Genomic DNA, 18,992 nt, shown 5'->3' with positions numbered 1-18,992 from the left:
GTTTTGTTTCTGTAGTAGTAGGCCTACAATGAAATGGAGCGTGGCACTCCAGACCACACAGTGAAGGCAGCGCAGCACCTGCATTCTGCGTTCCTCATTGATCACAGTAATGCCGGCCTGGTCTCGACCGGTCTTGATTAAAAATCCCGAGTCCACCCTGTCCGACAGACAAAGAGTAAAAATGCCTTTGAATCCAAAACGAGACCAAGACCGATCTCGAGAACTACAACACCACTTCAGTCCAATGACATGTGTGAGAGAGTGCACTTTTTGGATTGTTTTACGCAATTGTGCGCCACCCTGTCGAATTATTACAAAATCTCGGCCTTGACTCCGAGATGCACTCCATTACAGCCCCTGCACAGGGCTGTCTGGCAGTGCTCTCAGCTCTCCCACAGGCAGCACAGCCATTCATCTCTATTTTCCTGACCCCAGCTGATAAATCAAGCCACTGTGTCCTCAAATTGCCAGTCCAAACTGAATCCAAGACATTCACTTTTTCCAGGGATGGAAATTAGTGATAAAAAGTGACACAAAAAGGGCACTTAGCTTGCCACCCAAGAGCAGAACAGTAAACGAGACCAAAGTAATGATCAGCTTTAAGTGGTGGAGAGCAGGGAGGGATGACGAGAAAGGACTACGATCGTAAAATCCATTTGCACAACAACCAGTTACAAAATGGCTAAATGACAAAACCAGCGGTGGCTCTGAATGCACCTACGGGCTGCTCTTGAGCTTAAAAGGAGATGTTGCATTGACATATTGTGCTTAAATTACACAAAAAATGTCTAGAAGCATTTGTAAGGACGCCTTTAGTGGATCAACACAACTCATCTAATCTATTATAGCACGGTTCCATTTGCATCTGGGGCTTCACATCCATAATTATGCAAAACTCAAGTGGAATATTGCAGAAAATAATTTCACACAAAGGAATCCATCATCCGTCACACAAATTATTCTCATTTTTAATAATCATGTTTTGTCATGCAGATTATATCCTCAAGAAGCCAGAGCGATCACATATGGTGCATGCTGCAAATTGACCAATCTCCTTCAGGTGCACACAAGTCAATGCAATTCTAATTGGCTCTTCCTCAGCAGCCAGTTTCTCACGTTTTGGTAATTTAGTAGGACAGAGTTAATCGCTAAAGTGTAAAGTATGTTCAAACAAATGTATTCTCTCATTTTTTAAGCTTGGTCATTACTGACCTTGGTGCATTTCAAGTTTGCAGATACAGCATGTCACTGCTACAAACACTTTACAGGTGGCTCCGTAAATCAGTGTTTTCACTTTTCCGTTGTGGATGACATAGCACTTAATTATTGAAGATTTAGTCTGTACTATACTGACTTGTAATGGGAAACCATTTGATTACATGTTGACTTTCTGTTGGCTCTACCTATTCTAGACGCCTTGTCCAAAAGCAGCAGCCTGAGGCATCATCTTACTTGCATTAATACTACAGACCTGAACACTTCCCTCAGGCTCTTTCATGGCATTCTCCTCCCACAAACTCAATCAAACCATGTCTGATTAGCTTACCGGCCTGGTTGGTGGTGACGGTCACAGACACTGCCTGTTCTGGCCCGGGGCTCTGTGGCGAGACGCCGTTTACCGCCCACACCTCGAAGGTGTAGTTAGTGTGGGCCTGCAGTTCGTTGATGGACACTCTGGTTCCCTTCAGACTCAGCTGCTGGGGGCTAAAGTGGATGGCGTTGCCGCAAGGTTGACAGCGTCGCCCATCGGGCCCACAGCGTTTACACACTACGTTGTAGGTCAGATCCTGGCGTCCTCCGGAGCTCTTTGGCGCGCTCCACTCAAGGTTGACAGAAGTCTCGTTCACATTGGAAATGAGGTGTAGAGGTGCTGTCGGAGGCCCTAGAGAGAATAATGAAAAAGTTGATGGTTAGAACAAACAGTGCGATTCTGCCAGTGGATGCTAAGCAGGTAGCGAGTTACACCAAAATGTTCCTGTGGTCACTATTGAGGTAGAGAAGTCATTATTTTTGAAAGCCTATGGTATATATTTACAACAAATTGTTCATTCTTTCAACTGGAGAACAACTAATTTGAAATAAATCAGTTTGCCAATTTGTGATGCAGGTACATAAACATTAGGTACAGCTACACAATCTGATCTATATTACAAATAAAGGCAAGATTATGTGATTGACACCATGAGAGTAGGATGACCAAATATTGTCTTTTTCCACTCAATGACATCCACTTTATTCATCTGACTTTCATCGCCATTGTTGAAGTCGCCGGACTGAGAGGTTACGTTGCCGGTTGAATTAATCACATACAGCATTCATTTCGTGTAGCTCATAACCAAACTGTAGAGTGTGAGTTAGATTCCTGATATTGCCAGCAATATATGTGGAAAAGTAGATCTTGGGGCCAAAAAGGTTGGACACCCCTGATTTATGACATTATTTATTCATTTGTCAAGTAAGACTACAAAGAGAGTTTATTTCCTACACATACAGAGGAGGCATACATTAATTAATATAATTAATAGTTATAATGTATGGCATCTTTGAGTTAACTTTGGAGCATCATTGAAGTATCTTGAGGTCAGGCCAAGTGTCTTTTTTGCAAAATCAAAATATGGTCACAATATGTGAGGGAGATATTTTTCATTTAGGTTGTACGGTACCATACCAAGATGCGTTTCAGATATTTTGCATAACTAAGAATTCTGAATCACATTCAGTCAATTCAAATTGCAACCATTAATCACAGTGTAAATCACAGGACTGTTGACACGCACACATGACATACAAGTGTACTTATACTTAATATCACGAGTGAGTGTATATTACACGCTAAATTGGCTTGTCCTTTAAATCAAGAGCTGAAGCTTCTTGAATTCCTTTTTAATGCCCTGTCTATCAAAACATGGGTAGTTCCAATTTCGCCTGAGCATCTTAACTGAAATCCAATCACCCGAATGATTTTTTTTCATGTGTCGAATCAGTGGCAGACAGCGATATGCCAGTCTGTATCTAACAGACTGCCTTTAATGGCTGCCAGCAATAACTGCAGACAATGTTTGTGTTGGACCTTGTTCTCAAGCACACCCACCCCAAATGCTTTGATCTTGGGTCTACAAACTGCGCTTTTAAATTCAAGCGGCAATGCAGATGTGACACAGACTCCCCTCATCATCAATTTCAATTTACATGTCAGCTCTGCTTTAATGAATGTGTTTTTTGCGTGTTGCTTTCAAACATAAGATCCAGTAATTGACTTAACTCTCCCTGCCCTCTCTCCATCTCCCTCTGACTAATGAAGCGCTGGCGAGTGCGCTGGGGGGAATCGATGCACGCTGAAATATGAAATCTAGTCAGTTGGCAGACTAATCATTTTGCAAAGGAAATTAATTATCATGTTATTTTTAGAGTAGAATAATGACAATGAAAGATGTCACTGAGACACAGACAAGGCAAGACTATAAATGCATTGAGGAGGTGTATGTGCACAAATATTGCTGAATTAAGGTGACTGAAGAGCAGATTTACCCAGAGTGCATTTGGAAAAGTCAGTGAACAGGATGGGCATGTATTTTCACATGAAACTTTTCAAAGTTTCACAAAAGTAGAAGGGAGAGTTATGCTGAGAAGTAAGGATTTGGAAATTGATTAGCATGATTAGAACATGCCCGGAGGAAAGGCATAGAAATGAATGGCGTGAGTAAAAGTGGTGCTAAAAGAATGACTGAGCACATGGTTTTATTAACAAAATATTAACAAATCTCATTCAAAAATTATGATAAAGCACTGCCCCCCTCACACATCCTTTGTCAAATTGATAAATGGTGTTGCTAAATTAAGGCACCAACACTTAACTGTGATTATAATAGAGCTTTTGTAAGCTTGTTAGGCTCAACTTAACTGTCCACTTTTATACTTAACACTGCTGTAATTTCACTATTCATCTGTTTTTTAAGCACTCTACCAAAGAATATTATGTTGGTGTAATACTACTTTGGTCGAAACTGATCACTATAACTGTCTAACTTTTCATGTGGACAGATGTGTAGGGTTTCTTGCTTCACACGTCAATGCTTCTCAATGCTATTTCAACCAATTTCAGCCACACCTGTCGCTCTCCCAGAATGCACCAATGGGAGAAATGGAGAGTGGGAGAACTGTTGGGTGTGACTGACACTTTGTAATTAATCCCAAAGGGGTGTGTGGAGAGGGAAATGGGTTTGTGGAAGAACATCCAGGCAATAAGGCCTTCAAATACATGGTCACACATGCAAAAGTTCGTCCAAAATAAATTTTAAGTTAAAGCTTCCCCTCCCCACCTTGTCATCCGTTTATGGGCAGGCAATTTGCTCCAAGCATTTAGTTCTTTCTTCCCTGTCAGACCATGCTTCATCTGTCTTTCTCATTTTTACTCTTAAACGTCTCCCTTCACATGCCCCCACCTCTCTTCACTGTCTACCTTTTTTCCTCCTGTCTCTTCCTATCAGCATTTGTTAGCTGAGTGTTGTGCAGGTCTAAGGTGGAGGGCAGGCAAAATTGGCCTGAGCATCAAACAGCACTACTGCAATCCATCGGGGATATATTCAATGCCCCCCTTGGGGCTTCCCCATTCCATCTTCATTCCTCTTAAGCCAAACCACCACTAAGAAAACTGGGAAAAATCTGAGAAACACATCAAGGGCCAAAAGAAACCCCAAATTGTAGCACACCCCCTCCTTGCAACCAGAAGGCAACTCCCACGGGTGTCTGTCCACGGCCTTCATTACTGCTGTGTGCTGAGTGTATGTGGAGTTTCATGTATGTGTGTACTGTATATATCAACATTGCAACCACTAGCTACTCTCCCCCAGAACATAATGTGGTCTGTCCTGGGTAACCTGCACATTACACTTGAGAGATATCCTCTACCTAGTATAAGAATGTGCCAAGGTAACCTGATCTTGTTATTGGAGAGATGAAAGACACAAAAATTAAACATTAAAGTCTAGTTAGATTTCCTATGGATGTCAAAAAACAATCTTGCCATTGAAAGCCACAAACAGAGCTTCCCTTGCCAGGAATAAAATGCTTCAAAAAAGTTTAACACTAGCAGGAATATACTAAGAGGAGATAAAACACACAAAGGCTGGGGGGAAAAAAAAACCATCAATCCATTTTGTCATCATTTTGTGTGGATAGACACTTAGTCCAATGGTCCCCCCGCCCTCGTTTGAACACTAGAAAGAAAAAAATACTTAAAATATTTTTGAGTGGGTGTTGAAAGGAAGACACCAAATTGTAGGATGTCGAGGGGAGTGTGAGTGACAGCTGTAATTACCCATCGGGCTGAAAAGCAAAAACAAAATGCAGAAGGAAAAGAGCAGACGACAAACGGTGGATGGCTAGTTCAAAGATCAAATGTTGAGCGGCTGACGAAGCGGGGGCCAAAGGTCGGTAGCAGTTTGGAACGCAGAAGATTGCGATGCACGGTCCAATAAAAGCAGCCAAGTAATGAGCTATGGCAGCTGTTGCTTGCAGCAGCCACACTTGAATGCCACACTGACTAACAGGACAATGGGGACGATGTCAGCCAGCAACTTCATGTAAGTGAGGCCCAATAATTGGCTCTAGAGGACTTATTACATATATATATATATATATATATATATATATATATATATATATATATATATATATATATATATATATATATATATATATATTTATTATGTTTGGGCTGGAACGGTTTGTGAAAACCGTTAAAACCAATCGGTTGAATAGTTTAGTAATTAGCTGTGAAAAATATACACTTTCACTTTTTACGCTAATTAATTTTTCTAAAACTGCATACCAAACTGAACCGAAAACCGTGAGCAAAAAACCAAAAAACTAACCGAACTGTGGAATTTGTGAACCGTTCCACCCCTAAATATGTATATGGGGAACAATTACTAATCCTATCTTGGTAGACAGTTAAACAGCACTAAACAAGCCTTTATCCAAGCTTTTTTGCTCTGTCCCGACAGCTATTGGAAGCTGGCTGTGCCGTTTTACCTTGCACCAGTCACGCATTGTAACATTAATAGATTGCTAAAAAGCTCAGCTTGCGTTGTCTGACTGGCGAGTGGCGACCACAGTGAATAGAAGGACTACATTTCCCATGATCCTTAGATGCAGTAGTTCTAGTTCTGGTCAGCAACTGCTACCGATTAGAGGCGAATGAGAACGCAGATGTGAATTTGAAAGTAAATAGGAAGGAATTTAAAAGTTAAAATGGGTTTATCGTATGAATCACTACGACAACTGTGTGACTGACGTACACATGACAAAAACGGGACCTGCGTAATATTGGGACAAAACAATGAAGTTGGTGAAATCCACCGCGAGGTGGAACTCAAGGCTCAAAAACAGAACTGTCCCAGTCAAAAGAGGACGTCTGGTCACCCATGCACTTGTATTAAACCCGTTTAAAATGGTACATGCTAATGTGAGTAGACATTCACTTTAATAAGAAATTTGCGGCTTAAGCATATGTTCTCTGTGATTCAAATAATTAATGGGGCAATTAAAAACTGCAAATCAGGCTATTAAAAACTCCAACATTGCTTCATTGTAAAAACATTTCCCAAATCAAGCGGCGTTTGATTGCAGATATATCAAACTCCAAGGGAATCATTTAACCATTTGGATTTGTTTCAGCTCGGAGAGTCAAAGAATCTGCCTCTTGTCTGATCCAATAAACCGTTGAGCTGACTGATGAATCCACAGGAACTTGACAGGTCATTCGGGCCTAATGGTGAGCCAGCTATGAGCAAAGCAACTTAACAGATGTTTTGGTTGGTAGAAATTGCTTTATGACACATACTCAGTCAGACATAAACATCTGTCACACGGAAACAAAATTGCTGTTATTTCCTGTGCAGCAAGGGAAAGGGCCCTTTTGTTTTGAGGGTTGATACTTTTCCTTAGTGTACATTTCGACCAATATGAACTCCAAATAGCATGACTAAGAGGGGGAATGAAGTCTCAAAAGAAAGGAGCATCAGGAGAATGCATGATTCTCAGTGGTATTTGTTTCACCAATCATTGTGTGTTTGGCAAGGAATTGACTAACTGACTCATGCTGCTGGATCAAGAAAAATGGAGACCAAGAGAGGGACAAAAAAGGATTTATTTTACTTTGCTCTCTATTTGTCTTTCTCTCTCACGCTCATCTACTGTTTTGCAATGTCTGTGGAAAAACGAATCTGGAATGTTTCAGTTTGTACCCAGTTTGGATGTCGAGGACTGTGACTGATCACTAAGTACAACCTGAAATCAAAATACATCTTCGAAAACAGCCCACGCCAGCATTCAGTGTATAAAAATGTGCAACTGGCTAACAATTTATTACTTTGGCAAAAGCAGCATTTGTGTGCGTAGCTTTATAGCCACTGCACTTGTTTTATGGCTTATGTCGACATATTACAGGCTTTAACACAAAACCTTGAACTCGATGCAGTATGTACTTACGGGTGCAGGGCATGGATGCCGGGTCTGTTTCGGAGCGGAAATATCCCTTGTCGCAGGCGCAGGATGTAGAGCCCTCCCTGACAGAGTAGCTATGGAGTGGACATTTGGAACAGGCGCCATCAGTCGCCAGGGCACGGTAGTAACCAATCTTACAGGCTGAAACAAAAAGCAGAAAGCAAAATTGTTATTGTTATGTTGTAGTTTTATCTCATAATTTTCTACATTTCACTCACAAGAATATAAACCAATTGTTTAGTGAGAGAATGAGCAAAGTGGGGGTGACATTTTTTAAACAGAGATTCAAGGTGACCTGTGAAGCAACAGTTGCTATGACATTGCGCTTGACATTATGCAGTGTATTGGTAACACATGCGCACATGCACATGCACATGCACACACACACACACACACACACACACACACACACACACACACACACACCATCTGAGATGGCTAGTCACCTAACACTCCTTTTGGCGACAGTGCTCCCCTTTCTCTTCTGTGACATTTTGATTTGAGGGGGCTCTTCTTTCAAGCAGTTTCTCCATCGTATTTCAGTTTGTATAATGGCCGGGGGAGTCCACTGAGATTATATTTCACCCCGAGTGCTGCACCAGAGTAGGCGAACAAAGGAACAATTCTCTGAAAGGTGCAGCACAGACGGTCACAACAGCGATTGGACCAAATAACCTGTCGATCCAGGAGGCTGCCATGTGCAGCGGAAGGCATTGAGAAAAGATTACTGGTTTGGATTTTGGTAAATTGCTCAGTGAGTGTTCTACATCTGTCATGGGGTGGTTTGTTGACTAGCATCTCTCCAATACCTAATTGCAATTTCTTTTCACCCGCAGTGAGATTCGACTCGTGATCCTGTGGTCATAAAGCCAAGTACTTACAGACTGAGCCACCGCTGCCCTAAATCTAGATCGGGAACTACACCAAATTCAAATGAGTTCCTCTTCAGCCCATGCTCCACCCCTCAACCAACATCACTTTGTGCTGAATCCAGCCGATGATGAAAATTGCAGAAGTAATGAAATGAAATAGCTACACACATGTAGTGGTATCCCTACAGTACTACAAAACTAACAGTCACTTGTCAACTTTGTACACCTGGAAATGGTGCCTATCTTCATATAGACTTTTAACACACATTCCACCAACCAACTGGCATCCGAGTAGAAACAAATAGCAAAGGAACTCCACTAACCCAATAAAATACTGTGAAATCTCTCACTTGAAGGCCTAATAAAGTCTCTATTGGGCTACGTCTCCTCTTCAGCTGCTGGATTAGCATAGCATGGTGAGCTGGGCTCGCTGCTACCTGCTGAGCCATTCTTTGCCCAGTCCCACTGGGTTTATCAGGAGTAAATCCCTGCTAACGCTAAGCTAAGGGCCTCTTTGATTGTGGCCTGCAGGGGTGCGTGAAGCCTATATTTCTTTTTTTCACAGTTGCGACAAAGAGCAGAGATTAGTCAGGAGGTGCTTTGTGTTATCTATCTGTCTTAACGTTCGGGCTCCAACACTAGAATCAGCAGTAACGGCACTTTGGATTTGTGGGTTTGTTTCAGGGGCTGTGACCGCTTCAGGTGACAAAAGCCATAGCTGCTTTCAGAGTTTGTACATGTGCGCTGACCAGAAAAGTGTCTTGAGTTGAGAGTCGGGTCACCCAGCTGTTTGCGATGGCGCCCCTCAGCTAAAAGCTGTAGAGAGAGTTAATTGAGCCGCATGCTTCACAGCCTTCAGGTCTGAGCCTCTTAGAAAGAGACACAGTTTTAGGGCAGGATACCTCAAACTGTGCACGCTTGATGAATTTTTTTGCTCTTCAATCATTAAGCTGATCCTTGAGCCCCCACTGGCTATTTGAGAATATTTTCCCCACCATCTAAATCTGGTAGCCATCAGTCATGGCTTGGCATCATTTTTCTGTGGTTTTTAAATCCTGGATATTTTTAAATATGTTTAAAAATGTGATGTCAACATATGCGGGTTTGTTTACAGCAATATCTGCCCTGCAGAAAGTTTTTCAGGAAAGGAAAGAGAGAGGTTGATGTCTAAGTAAAGCTGGGGAATTTGCTTCCTATTAGGACAGGGAGCGTATGTGAGGAAAGAGAACCGCAGCAGTGGGTGGTCTAAGAAAATGTGGCCTAAGAGAAGAATCTCCCTGAAGAGCCGATGGATTTATTACTGTCCGGGCCAATGTGGCAAACCCATATGCAAGCACAAATACTAGTGCTCAACAACAATCTTGTATTTTATTGTATTTTTTAAGTCTGACAAAAGAGGTCACTCTGTCAACTCTCAAAATCAAAAACACATTTTTGTTGTTTTTCCTCAGTCATTGTCTAAATTCTCAATATACTTTTCTTTCGCTTGTAAGCTTTCTCTCTGCAGGATTCCTTTTCGATAGAGATGGTTTGTCAGGTGCCAAATCCCTAAGCTAAAAGATCAAAGGCGGACAAAAGACTGGTGACTTACTCTATTCTGAAAAGGCAAAAGATGGAATCCCACATAGTGTGGGACATCACATTCTTCCCCCTTTCTCCCCCAGAAGCCTTTTCAGTCCTCATCTTTTCTCTTTTGTCAAGCTTCCTCCCACCACATCCACATCCCAATTGTTTGTCAAATAAAGCACATTTGGAGGAAAGGAGGGCATGGTTTGAGGTATTTAATGAGTAGTTTTGTGCATGTGACTGGGGTGCGTCTGCTCGTAATTAGTTACACTGCATGTGGAGAAGAACAATTTTATGACAATGGTGCATGGACCAGAAAAACAAAGAAAAAGTAGTTGACTGCAACAGATAAGCAAGTCAACTATAACCCAGCTAAGTTTTCCTGTGTGGCAAAAGCCTACACAGCAGGCTTTGAACAGTGACGCGTTCCAAATAAAACATCAACCTACACACTCGCCAATGGAAGCCCACATTGAATGACCTGCATGCAAAGTACGGATATACTTTTCTCCTGCCTACACAACAAAAGTATTCAATACACCAGGGACCGAAAGCTTTAGAGAAAACCTATGCAACAATAGAACACAGGAATATAAAAGCCAGCGCACCACACTATATAACCTGGCTCTAGCCTAGCCTCTCTTAAGATAAAAAAAGAATTAAGTTCAAACTGCAATGTTGCCATTCTTTTTTCATGACCGTGATTCATCTTTTTTTGGGTGTTGAAAACCTGTTCACTGTTTTCAGTCATAACAGACAGTGAGCGCTCTTCAGAAGGACAGTCAGAAGCGTCTTCACACAAAGCTGCTCTTTCAAAAAAGAAGGAGCGATCAGTTTTCAGCACTCGAGGGCAAGGAGAGCCTCTGCTCTCGAGAAGCCACCACGCTCTATTCAAGCGGACTTTATGCCATATCTCTCTTTGTCTTTGTGACTTCTACTCATTTTCCTACAGGTGGATAGCAGATGAGATTCCTGTTTGAAAAGTGTTTTGTTTATCCTCTGTCGGCAACTCATGTCTGGGTTTAACAAACTGCACTAAATCTCGGGAGTGTGTGCTGTCTTTTTTTTGACACAGATGGATGACATACAACAATCACACCCACCGACCTGAGCCACTGGTTGGTAGTGGGGATTAGTGAGGACGACTAGCTGCTGAATGTTAGCATCTGTCAGAGGAACAGCAGGAGAGTGGAGCAGGTTAACTCATTAATTCTGTCACAAGGGGTTATTAATTGCCTCCGGCCCTGACGGCGACTTGCAGCCACACGGCCGGCGAAACCTATCAGTGTGATGAATGAGGGACACACGGTCACCGAAACTGATCAGCGTGATTGATGATACTTTCAACACACGTCTTAACCTTGACCTGGCGGCAAAAAATGTCTCATATCTTATAAGATACAAAATTAATGAGTCATTAACGCGGATGATATTAATACCAGCGCTAATGAAGGCCAACAACAACAGACAGTGAGGTTAACAATGTTAATAATATTCTGTTGATAATTGCCAAAGTTGTGCTGATGTTGGCTAGCATCAGGAGGTCCAATGGGTGCCAGTATTTTTTTTCCTGTCAAATGATTTATAAGTGATTGCAGCAGGACCAATTTATCACACAAGTGCCAACCAACAACCCTGATTAAAATGCCTGCTTAAATGCAAATCACAGAACCCCAATGAGGGTGTATGAATAAAATTTGCAAACAAATGTAAACCCTCATACAGAATTAAAAAAATTAAAAGAAATCTTAATAGCAGTGACATATTCTATATTGTATTTAAATTGAATACCAAGCATGTACTTATTTCATGACAAATGCGCTTGAGAGCCAACTCATTTTGGATTCTTTGGATTGCATAAAGCTGTAAAAATAATTATAATAATAATGAAATATTGTTAGGAAGACTTCCTGTATACCAAGCACTCCACCTTTGTATGCACACGTAGACCTTAACTTCCTCTTCAACTCCTCTATAGCCTGGCACTAAGGAAGAAAATGAGTACAATAGCCTTATCATAAAAATCTGAAGTATTCCACCCAACCTCTTGAGAATGGTCAAGAGTGGCCACACCTTAAAATCCAAGGCATGGGGCACAGAAGGTAAATGTAAGAAAGAAACAGATGAGGAGAGACTTGATTTAGGAGGATGAGAACAGCCGTTGTTAAAAAGCTAGCAAACAGAAGCATCTTTGGTTGATTCCACATTTGCATCTATGCCAGACCTTCTCGGGCGGTTGCCACCTAAACCTGTCACACCAACTGAAGAAGGACTCTTGATGAACTGCAATGTACACTGCGGGTGTATCATGGCCTGTATAATTCAAGGCAAAGATAAGGCCATGTACACAGACAGAGTCTACACACATTCACATTAGAATGGGCTGTGATAGAAAATAACTGATATACCTTTTTAGCTTCATCTGATAATGATCAGAGTGCGCAAGTCATATACAGTAAGTCCAACGAGGGCAGCCAAGGGCACGGAAATTTAGTATTGTCTTTATGCAATTTATCTGCAGCATGATCTCCGGGGAGTGAACAACTTGTTCATGTGTGTTTGATTAGGCAGTAGAGCTGGATGCTTTCCTGACATTGTTTACAATGAAAAGAGCTGGATCTGAATTAATCATAAACAAACCAAACAGAAAGGTGGGAGGTAGATGAGTATGCAAATGTGGTTATGCTCGGGGACACACAAATATGGACACACCACTAAACAATGGAGACAGCCAAACTGCTCAACTCACAGCATGTCAAGGAGAATGGGGCAGGAAAAGGGAGGATGTGTGAGAACACACGCAAATACACACTAAGAATAGGTAAGAGCAAGAGGAAGTGATAGGAAGCCACTCTCAAAGGGGCCTCATATCCAGTTCTGTAAACAAATGTAAGCCACATGTTGAGCTGCAGCACAAATAACATAACAAATAAATCCAATCTCCAAATTAAAAAAAATCACATATGAGCAGGGTTGAATTAGTTTTGGATTTTTCATAATTAGCTTTTATTTGTTTTGGCTTTTATTTTTTAAATGCAGTTAGTTTTAAGTAGTTTTAGAGTACCGTAGGTTTATTAACTAAGGATGAGTGAGTACCGATAGCAGGTATCAGAATCGGGCTTGTGTTTTAGGTATTGGGTACTTCTGGAGGCTGCTGATTAGGATGTAACGATATCGAAATGTCGCGATACGACATTATCACAATATAAATCTCACAATACGATAATTATCACAATATTGTGGGGAGGATGGCGACATTAAAAAAGGCCCAAATATTGTAAAAAAATAAAATTAAATAAAGTACAATATTGTGCTTGTGTACATAACAGCAATGCACATAAACAACATACATCTCTAATAACACTTAATATTGAGGCACTTGCTAATGCACGCACACATTGAGTTCCTCCACATATTGACTCGATTCAAAAGCATATTACATTCCCCTTCATCTGACCATTAGCGTGGATTTTAAACATAGAAGGGCCAAACCATGCCGTATGAAAATTCAACTGCACTAAAAAACTAGCCACCAGAAGGTGCTAGAACTGCACAAATGGAAATCAACTTGACTTTTTTAACAGTTGTGCTGCTTTTAATATCGTGACGATGATATTGTGGCAATTTTAATATCGCAATATCACGATATAGCCGTTATCGTTACATCCCTACTGCCGATACCAACCACCAATACTTAAGACAAAAAAAAAAGCTGACATCGAATAAGACTTCCTTGGCAGTAGTTGGCGCGAAACAGCGGCAGTTGATACACGGCGAATCATCATCGGTGTCAGAAAGAAATGTTTTGTATAAAATGTTTTGTTATTGTGTGAAGTGAAAATTTATGCATCAAAAGTACCAAAGGTATTGGCATTCGGTGTCAGAGAGAACTCGAATGAATACTCCTACTGGTATCAATCTGGGGGGAAAAAAGTGTAATCATACATGCCTGACCAAGATGACATTTTCACTATAATTATATTTATTAGCTTTATAAACGTAAATGGTAGTTTCAGTTAGTTATTATTTTTTTTAAACACACTCAGTAATTTAATTGTTTTTTGTTAACTATAATAACCTTGAAATGAGATGCTTATATTTTGACACCCAAAAAAATTACAGTACATAACTTCAAGCTTCTAGCCAATCACATTAAAAGATGGCATTGACATTAGTAACTGAAATTGTACAAAGCCTAATCAATCTGTAAATTGATACAACCTAAATACTGCACAGTGCACAAAGTATAAAAATTCCGTTGGAACACATGAAAGTGTTCCAAAAAAACAACTTGGGTTTATTATATTGCTACTATCATACTATCATATGTGTTTGCTTAACAACAAACAAGTCCAATATGTGTCCACATTCAGTACCAGTCCAAAGTTTGGATACATCTTGTGCTTCCAAAGTTTTGAATGGTTCCATTTCTATTTGAACTCATTCTAAATCATATTACAGACTTATTGGCCATGTACGCAACAGCAAACTGCACACATTTAATTCATGCCTTTGTAGTGTCTGTCATACAAAACACGATCAATATACTGTATGATTGATGCATGTGACCTCCTGTGTAGTCAGTACGATCATGTCGATACCTAGCATGTTCACAATTTGACCTACTTTACAGCAGTGTTAGCAATAGCAAATAAAACAAAAACAAATAACTAAAATCGCCACACTAAGCATCTTAAAAATAATAAATTTTATACAGCAATGCATCTGTTTGAAAACGATCACTTCAATGAAACCATACACATGCAGTCACAACTAAAACCTGACCCAAAAAAAACACATAAAACAAAATGTCATTGTCAACAGTTGACTAGACATGTTTGACAACATCAGTGACTCGGACATGGCTGTGAGTTTTCTGGGAGGGCTAATCATAGGTTGACTTATGGATGAAAATGTGTATTTTTAAGCTATTTGTTTAGGTAAATCTATGTGGAGCTACCAGACGACAGCCTGTCTGGGGACTTGAAACACCTTCCATTGTGCATGTGTGTGTGTGTGCTTGAGGGTGTGTGTACACTTCGCAATCCATTGTGGCACTGGAACGTGTGTGTCTCCACGTAGTGACATCCTTACAGTATATGCTACGTGTGCATGCATGTGTTACCCGTTGTACATGAAGTCTGTCCTGGATCATTAGTTCCTCAAAAGTTTATGACAACCCAAATGACTTCACTGTCATGGCTGTAACCTTTGACTTCTCTTGATGTCAACCACCCTCATCTTTCTCTTTCACTGAAAAGGTTGAGGTCATTGCTGCTGTGGAAACAATATTCTGACTAAAATGGTGCTTGATGCATGTGTGTGTGTGTGTATATATCACTGGTGTGGAGCAGAAACCTCATAAGTCACAATTTGTATTTTTTTTTTTTAACAAATCTGTAGTTTTGGTCAGTCCACATGTTGACCAATCTAAAGTGTTGAAAATGGCTTGTTCTCTTTGACAATGCAATGTTAATGGTTAAACAAACATGCTGTTTTGGGGGTCTTCTGAAAAGTGATGATTTTGGAGGTACAAGGTTTATACAGTGTGTGTGTGTGTGTGCGTGTGCTTGTGCGTGCGTAAGTGTGTGTGCATTCCAATGTTTGCTGATAATGCGTGTCACCTTCAACTTGCTTGTGGGTTTATTCTTTCCCACCCTAACTTCTGGTTAGTTGAATGTGTCCTTGCAGCGGACTGAGTTACTTATTGCTTAATACTCTGTGTTATCTTTAATCTGAGAAACACAAATGGTGGTCAGATAAAGGTGTTCAAGTAAGACAGTGAGCACCGCTAGAAGTGCACCAAAAATAAGGTTGGAAATAATATTTTGCATAATTAGTTGTGAAGTTATAGTAGCATTACAGATTATTGGACTTGCATTTTTAGGGAGACCCAACCACGGCGAAAAATATGCACGTTAAATTAGTTGTCTAAATTGTTGTAATGTGAGCATCCATATATAGAACAATGGCTGGGTGCTCCTTGCCCAAATTTGCTGTGGCAGAATTACAACAATGTTTGTCATTGCGGCAGGTACTGTACAAAAAAATTGAAGGCACATTCTTGTAAAGTGCAGTAAAAAGGGTACAAAAGCATATCGCACAACAATAAATACTCACACATCAAGGTGCAGAATAAAATAATAAGAGAAAGACCCCCTAAAAATCACCATCTTGGGACCATTATGTGATTAATTTTATGTAAACAGGAAACATGTAAAAAGCCCGGACCAAATTACCATGCTTTGGTGTCTCCCTATTCTTTCAACCAAAATCTCTGATTTACAGTGCATTGATTCCTGATCTAATCAAGGCAGTTCAGTTGCCTCGCTGACATTAAAATAAGAGTCTGAAGCATGTGCTGTGTACACTGTTTGGTACAGGTAGCGGCAGTGACAGTAATATCGTCCGCAGCCACCGTAGGTCACGACCCGACTACAGCAGGCTTGTTCAGAGAGCAATCACCATCAATACCCATAACCCCCCACTTCACCTTTCACATCCCCAGCCATTTATCAGACCAACTAGACAGAAGTCCATTCATCATTGTCTAGTCTTCCTTCCGCACACATCCTCCATTTAACACATATGCTTCTTCTTCAATACATCTATAGGCAACTGTTATATATTCAACCACTTTCACTTTTCTTGACTCTCATCCATAATCATTTTTTCTTTTTCCTTCTCTTTATCCCTTATGCTCTACATAGTGTGTGCCTGCGAGGGATTGTGGCTTTCCTCTTCCCCTTCCAACAGTATTTGACAGCTCACTGAGGATCAGAAGGGATCATGGTTTCTAATCCCAGAGACGTGCCCCTGCATGGACACACCTCTGCCTCTGGTCACTGATCTGCAGCTTTGGATCCCCAGTGCTGAGAGCACTACACATTTTCCAAATTACATTTTCAGCTTACCTGTCGAGAGGGTGCAAAGAACAGGGAACCCCGAGGTGTGTTAATGCACATTACACATCTACACTATCCTATGCATGCAAATACATACTCATATTAATACTCAGTCAACTTCAGTATGATTTTTAAAGGATTACTGAGTACGTGGTTACCAAATTCATCTGCAACAACAAATAGTTCTTTTAGTATATTTGTTCAGGAATTTTTTTTTTTTTCCAGTGTTGCATATGTGGATCTATATTGTGGTACATCATGTGTGGTAGATGTTCATTGTGGAGTAAGGATAGATAATAGATGGTCTCTAACAGACATACTGTAGTTATATATACAGAGGTGGAGAATTTACCAAATTTTGCTGGCCCGTCATTCGTCATCTCCCTGGCCACCTTCATGTCATTGTCAGTGCGTCATTTTTTCAAGCTGAACTGAACTGTAATCGTCAGTCTGTCATTTTATTTTAACTACGCTTCTGTCATGTCTTCATTGCCACCATTTTAAGGCCGACAGACAGAGGTTGGCATTTTGTTAGTGCGTCATTCGTCAGTGTTTGACAAAACAGGCGTCCGTCAGTGATGGACTAAGAGGTCCGTCGCTACTTGACCTGGTTAGTGACGATTACACTGACGAACAAAAGACAGAGACGGAGAGTTTCCCGTCATTTTACGGCAAAACAGGCGTCTATCAGTGACGGACTGATGGATTACTGACAGTATGCCCACCCCTGGTTAAATATTTGTTTTCATGCATTTATATATTTAATATAGTTCCTCAATGAATGACTGGGGGTAATCAGTTACTGGCTCATATAGTTAGTGAGGCATTGGGGTGCATTTGGAACGACCACAAATATTACAAAATTAATGTGCCTTGCCTGACAAAAGGTTAAATCAGCATCTCACCAAATGCACTTTGCACTCTGATTTAACAAGGTGCTTAGATTAGGTTATGAATTGCATCCTAAAACAGCCTTGCATTCAAATCCTGGGATAATTAACCACTGTACCATTTGCAACCCCTGCCGTGATTATAAATGGGGTCTGAGTTCATTAAAATGGATCCTGTGTCCTGTGCCAGGGCCCGTCAGATTACAGAGCAGCCCTTTATTGCAAGTTTTTTTTGTTTTTTTTTGTCATATAAGACCTAACTGATTGCCACAGAGCAGCCTTTGATTTGGCCACTGAATCTGTGCCCTGGAGGGAAACGGATGACAACGGAAGAGTAGCGAAGACCACCTTCTATCACCGGGGCAGGATGGGGAGAGCTCAAGATAGAAATCAGCAGAAGAAAGAGACACTGAGGGATGTAACATTTTCAAGGTGTTTGCAATCACCCTCCTATTGTCAGACTTTGAGTGAAAGTTGGCCATGCGTCTGATGAGCTGTTGGCCTGCTTAGTGCCTGCCTCATATCCCACTGACTGGGACACTAGTTTGATACAGTCTATGATGTCAACTACCAGGATTGGGAATGTTACTTTATAAAAGTAAGTAGGTATAGTTACTCATTACTTACTCAAAAAAGTAGAGTTAGAATACATGTTAGTAATTGCATTACTTCATAATAGTAACTTGTTACCTGGCAAAGTAACTATTTGCACTACTTAAAAAAAAAGTTTTATATCAAATAATTAAAAAAAAAAAGAAATTTTGTATTATTATTATTATTATTATTTTTAAGGAATTTACATTATGTCCAGGCTATAAAGCGTGTTTTCATTGAATATTTTGATAGATTTATGTCTCACTCTATAATGAAAGATATCATATTACGTTCTACCACGATTACAACATCAATCAGAATAAAATAAATTAATAAATAATGCTGGGTATATGGTGATTTGTGGCACACATATGTCATCCTAATATATGTAATTTGCAGACAGTCGTTGCACAGACGGTTAAGAGAAATACAATTGTTAGCGCTATTAATTACACTACTTGGCGAGTGTTTCACGAATGTGTCACTATTACTTGCTTATCTTTCTTTTCAGAGTTGACATGGTGCTTGTGGAGTTGCGAAGTCCCAAAAAGAATTGTAAGTAAATCGCTCCCCATGGCAGCCGTTTTTCGGCAAATCTCTGGCAATGTTATTTTGACCAACGTCAGTCATATCAAACAAACCCCGAATCAGTTCTAGGC

The 18,992-nt window shown here is 40.5% G+C and overlaps 1 protein-coding gene across 1 annotated transcript in view; it reads right to left on the bottom strand.

The window, feature by feature from the left end:
- The window catches only part of LOC144052044 (ephrin type-A receptor 4-like), a 56,437-nt gene that overhangs the window by 22,300 nt on the left and 15,145 nt on the right, over window positions 1–18,992 (bottom strand). The window contains exons 4-5 of the mRNA XM_077565796.1: window positions 7,492–7,647; window positions 1,547–1,882 (exon numbers count right to left, since the gene is read on the bottom strand). Of these exons, the coding sequence (XP_077421922.1) occupies window positions 1,547–1,882; window positions 7,492–7,647 (492 nt within the window). The remainder of the gene's footprint in view (window positions 1–1,546; window positions 1,883–7,491; window positions 7,648–18,992) is intronic.

The sequence above is a fragment of the Vanacampus margaritifer genome, chromosome 5 (genome assembly GCF_051991255.1).
Source record: "Vanacampus margaritifer isolate UIUO_Vmar chromosome 5, RoL_Vmar_1.0, whole genome shotgun sequence".
In the NCBI taxonomy this organism is placed as follows: domain Eukaryota; kingdom Metazoa; phylum Chordata; class Actinopteri; order Syngnathiformes; family Syngnathidae; genus Vanacampus; species Vanacampus margaritifer.
This window is presented reverse-complemented; position numbering and strand designations above follow the sequence as displayed.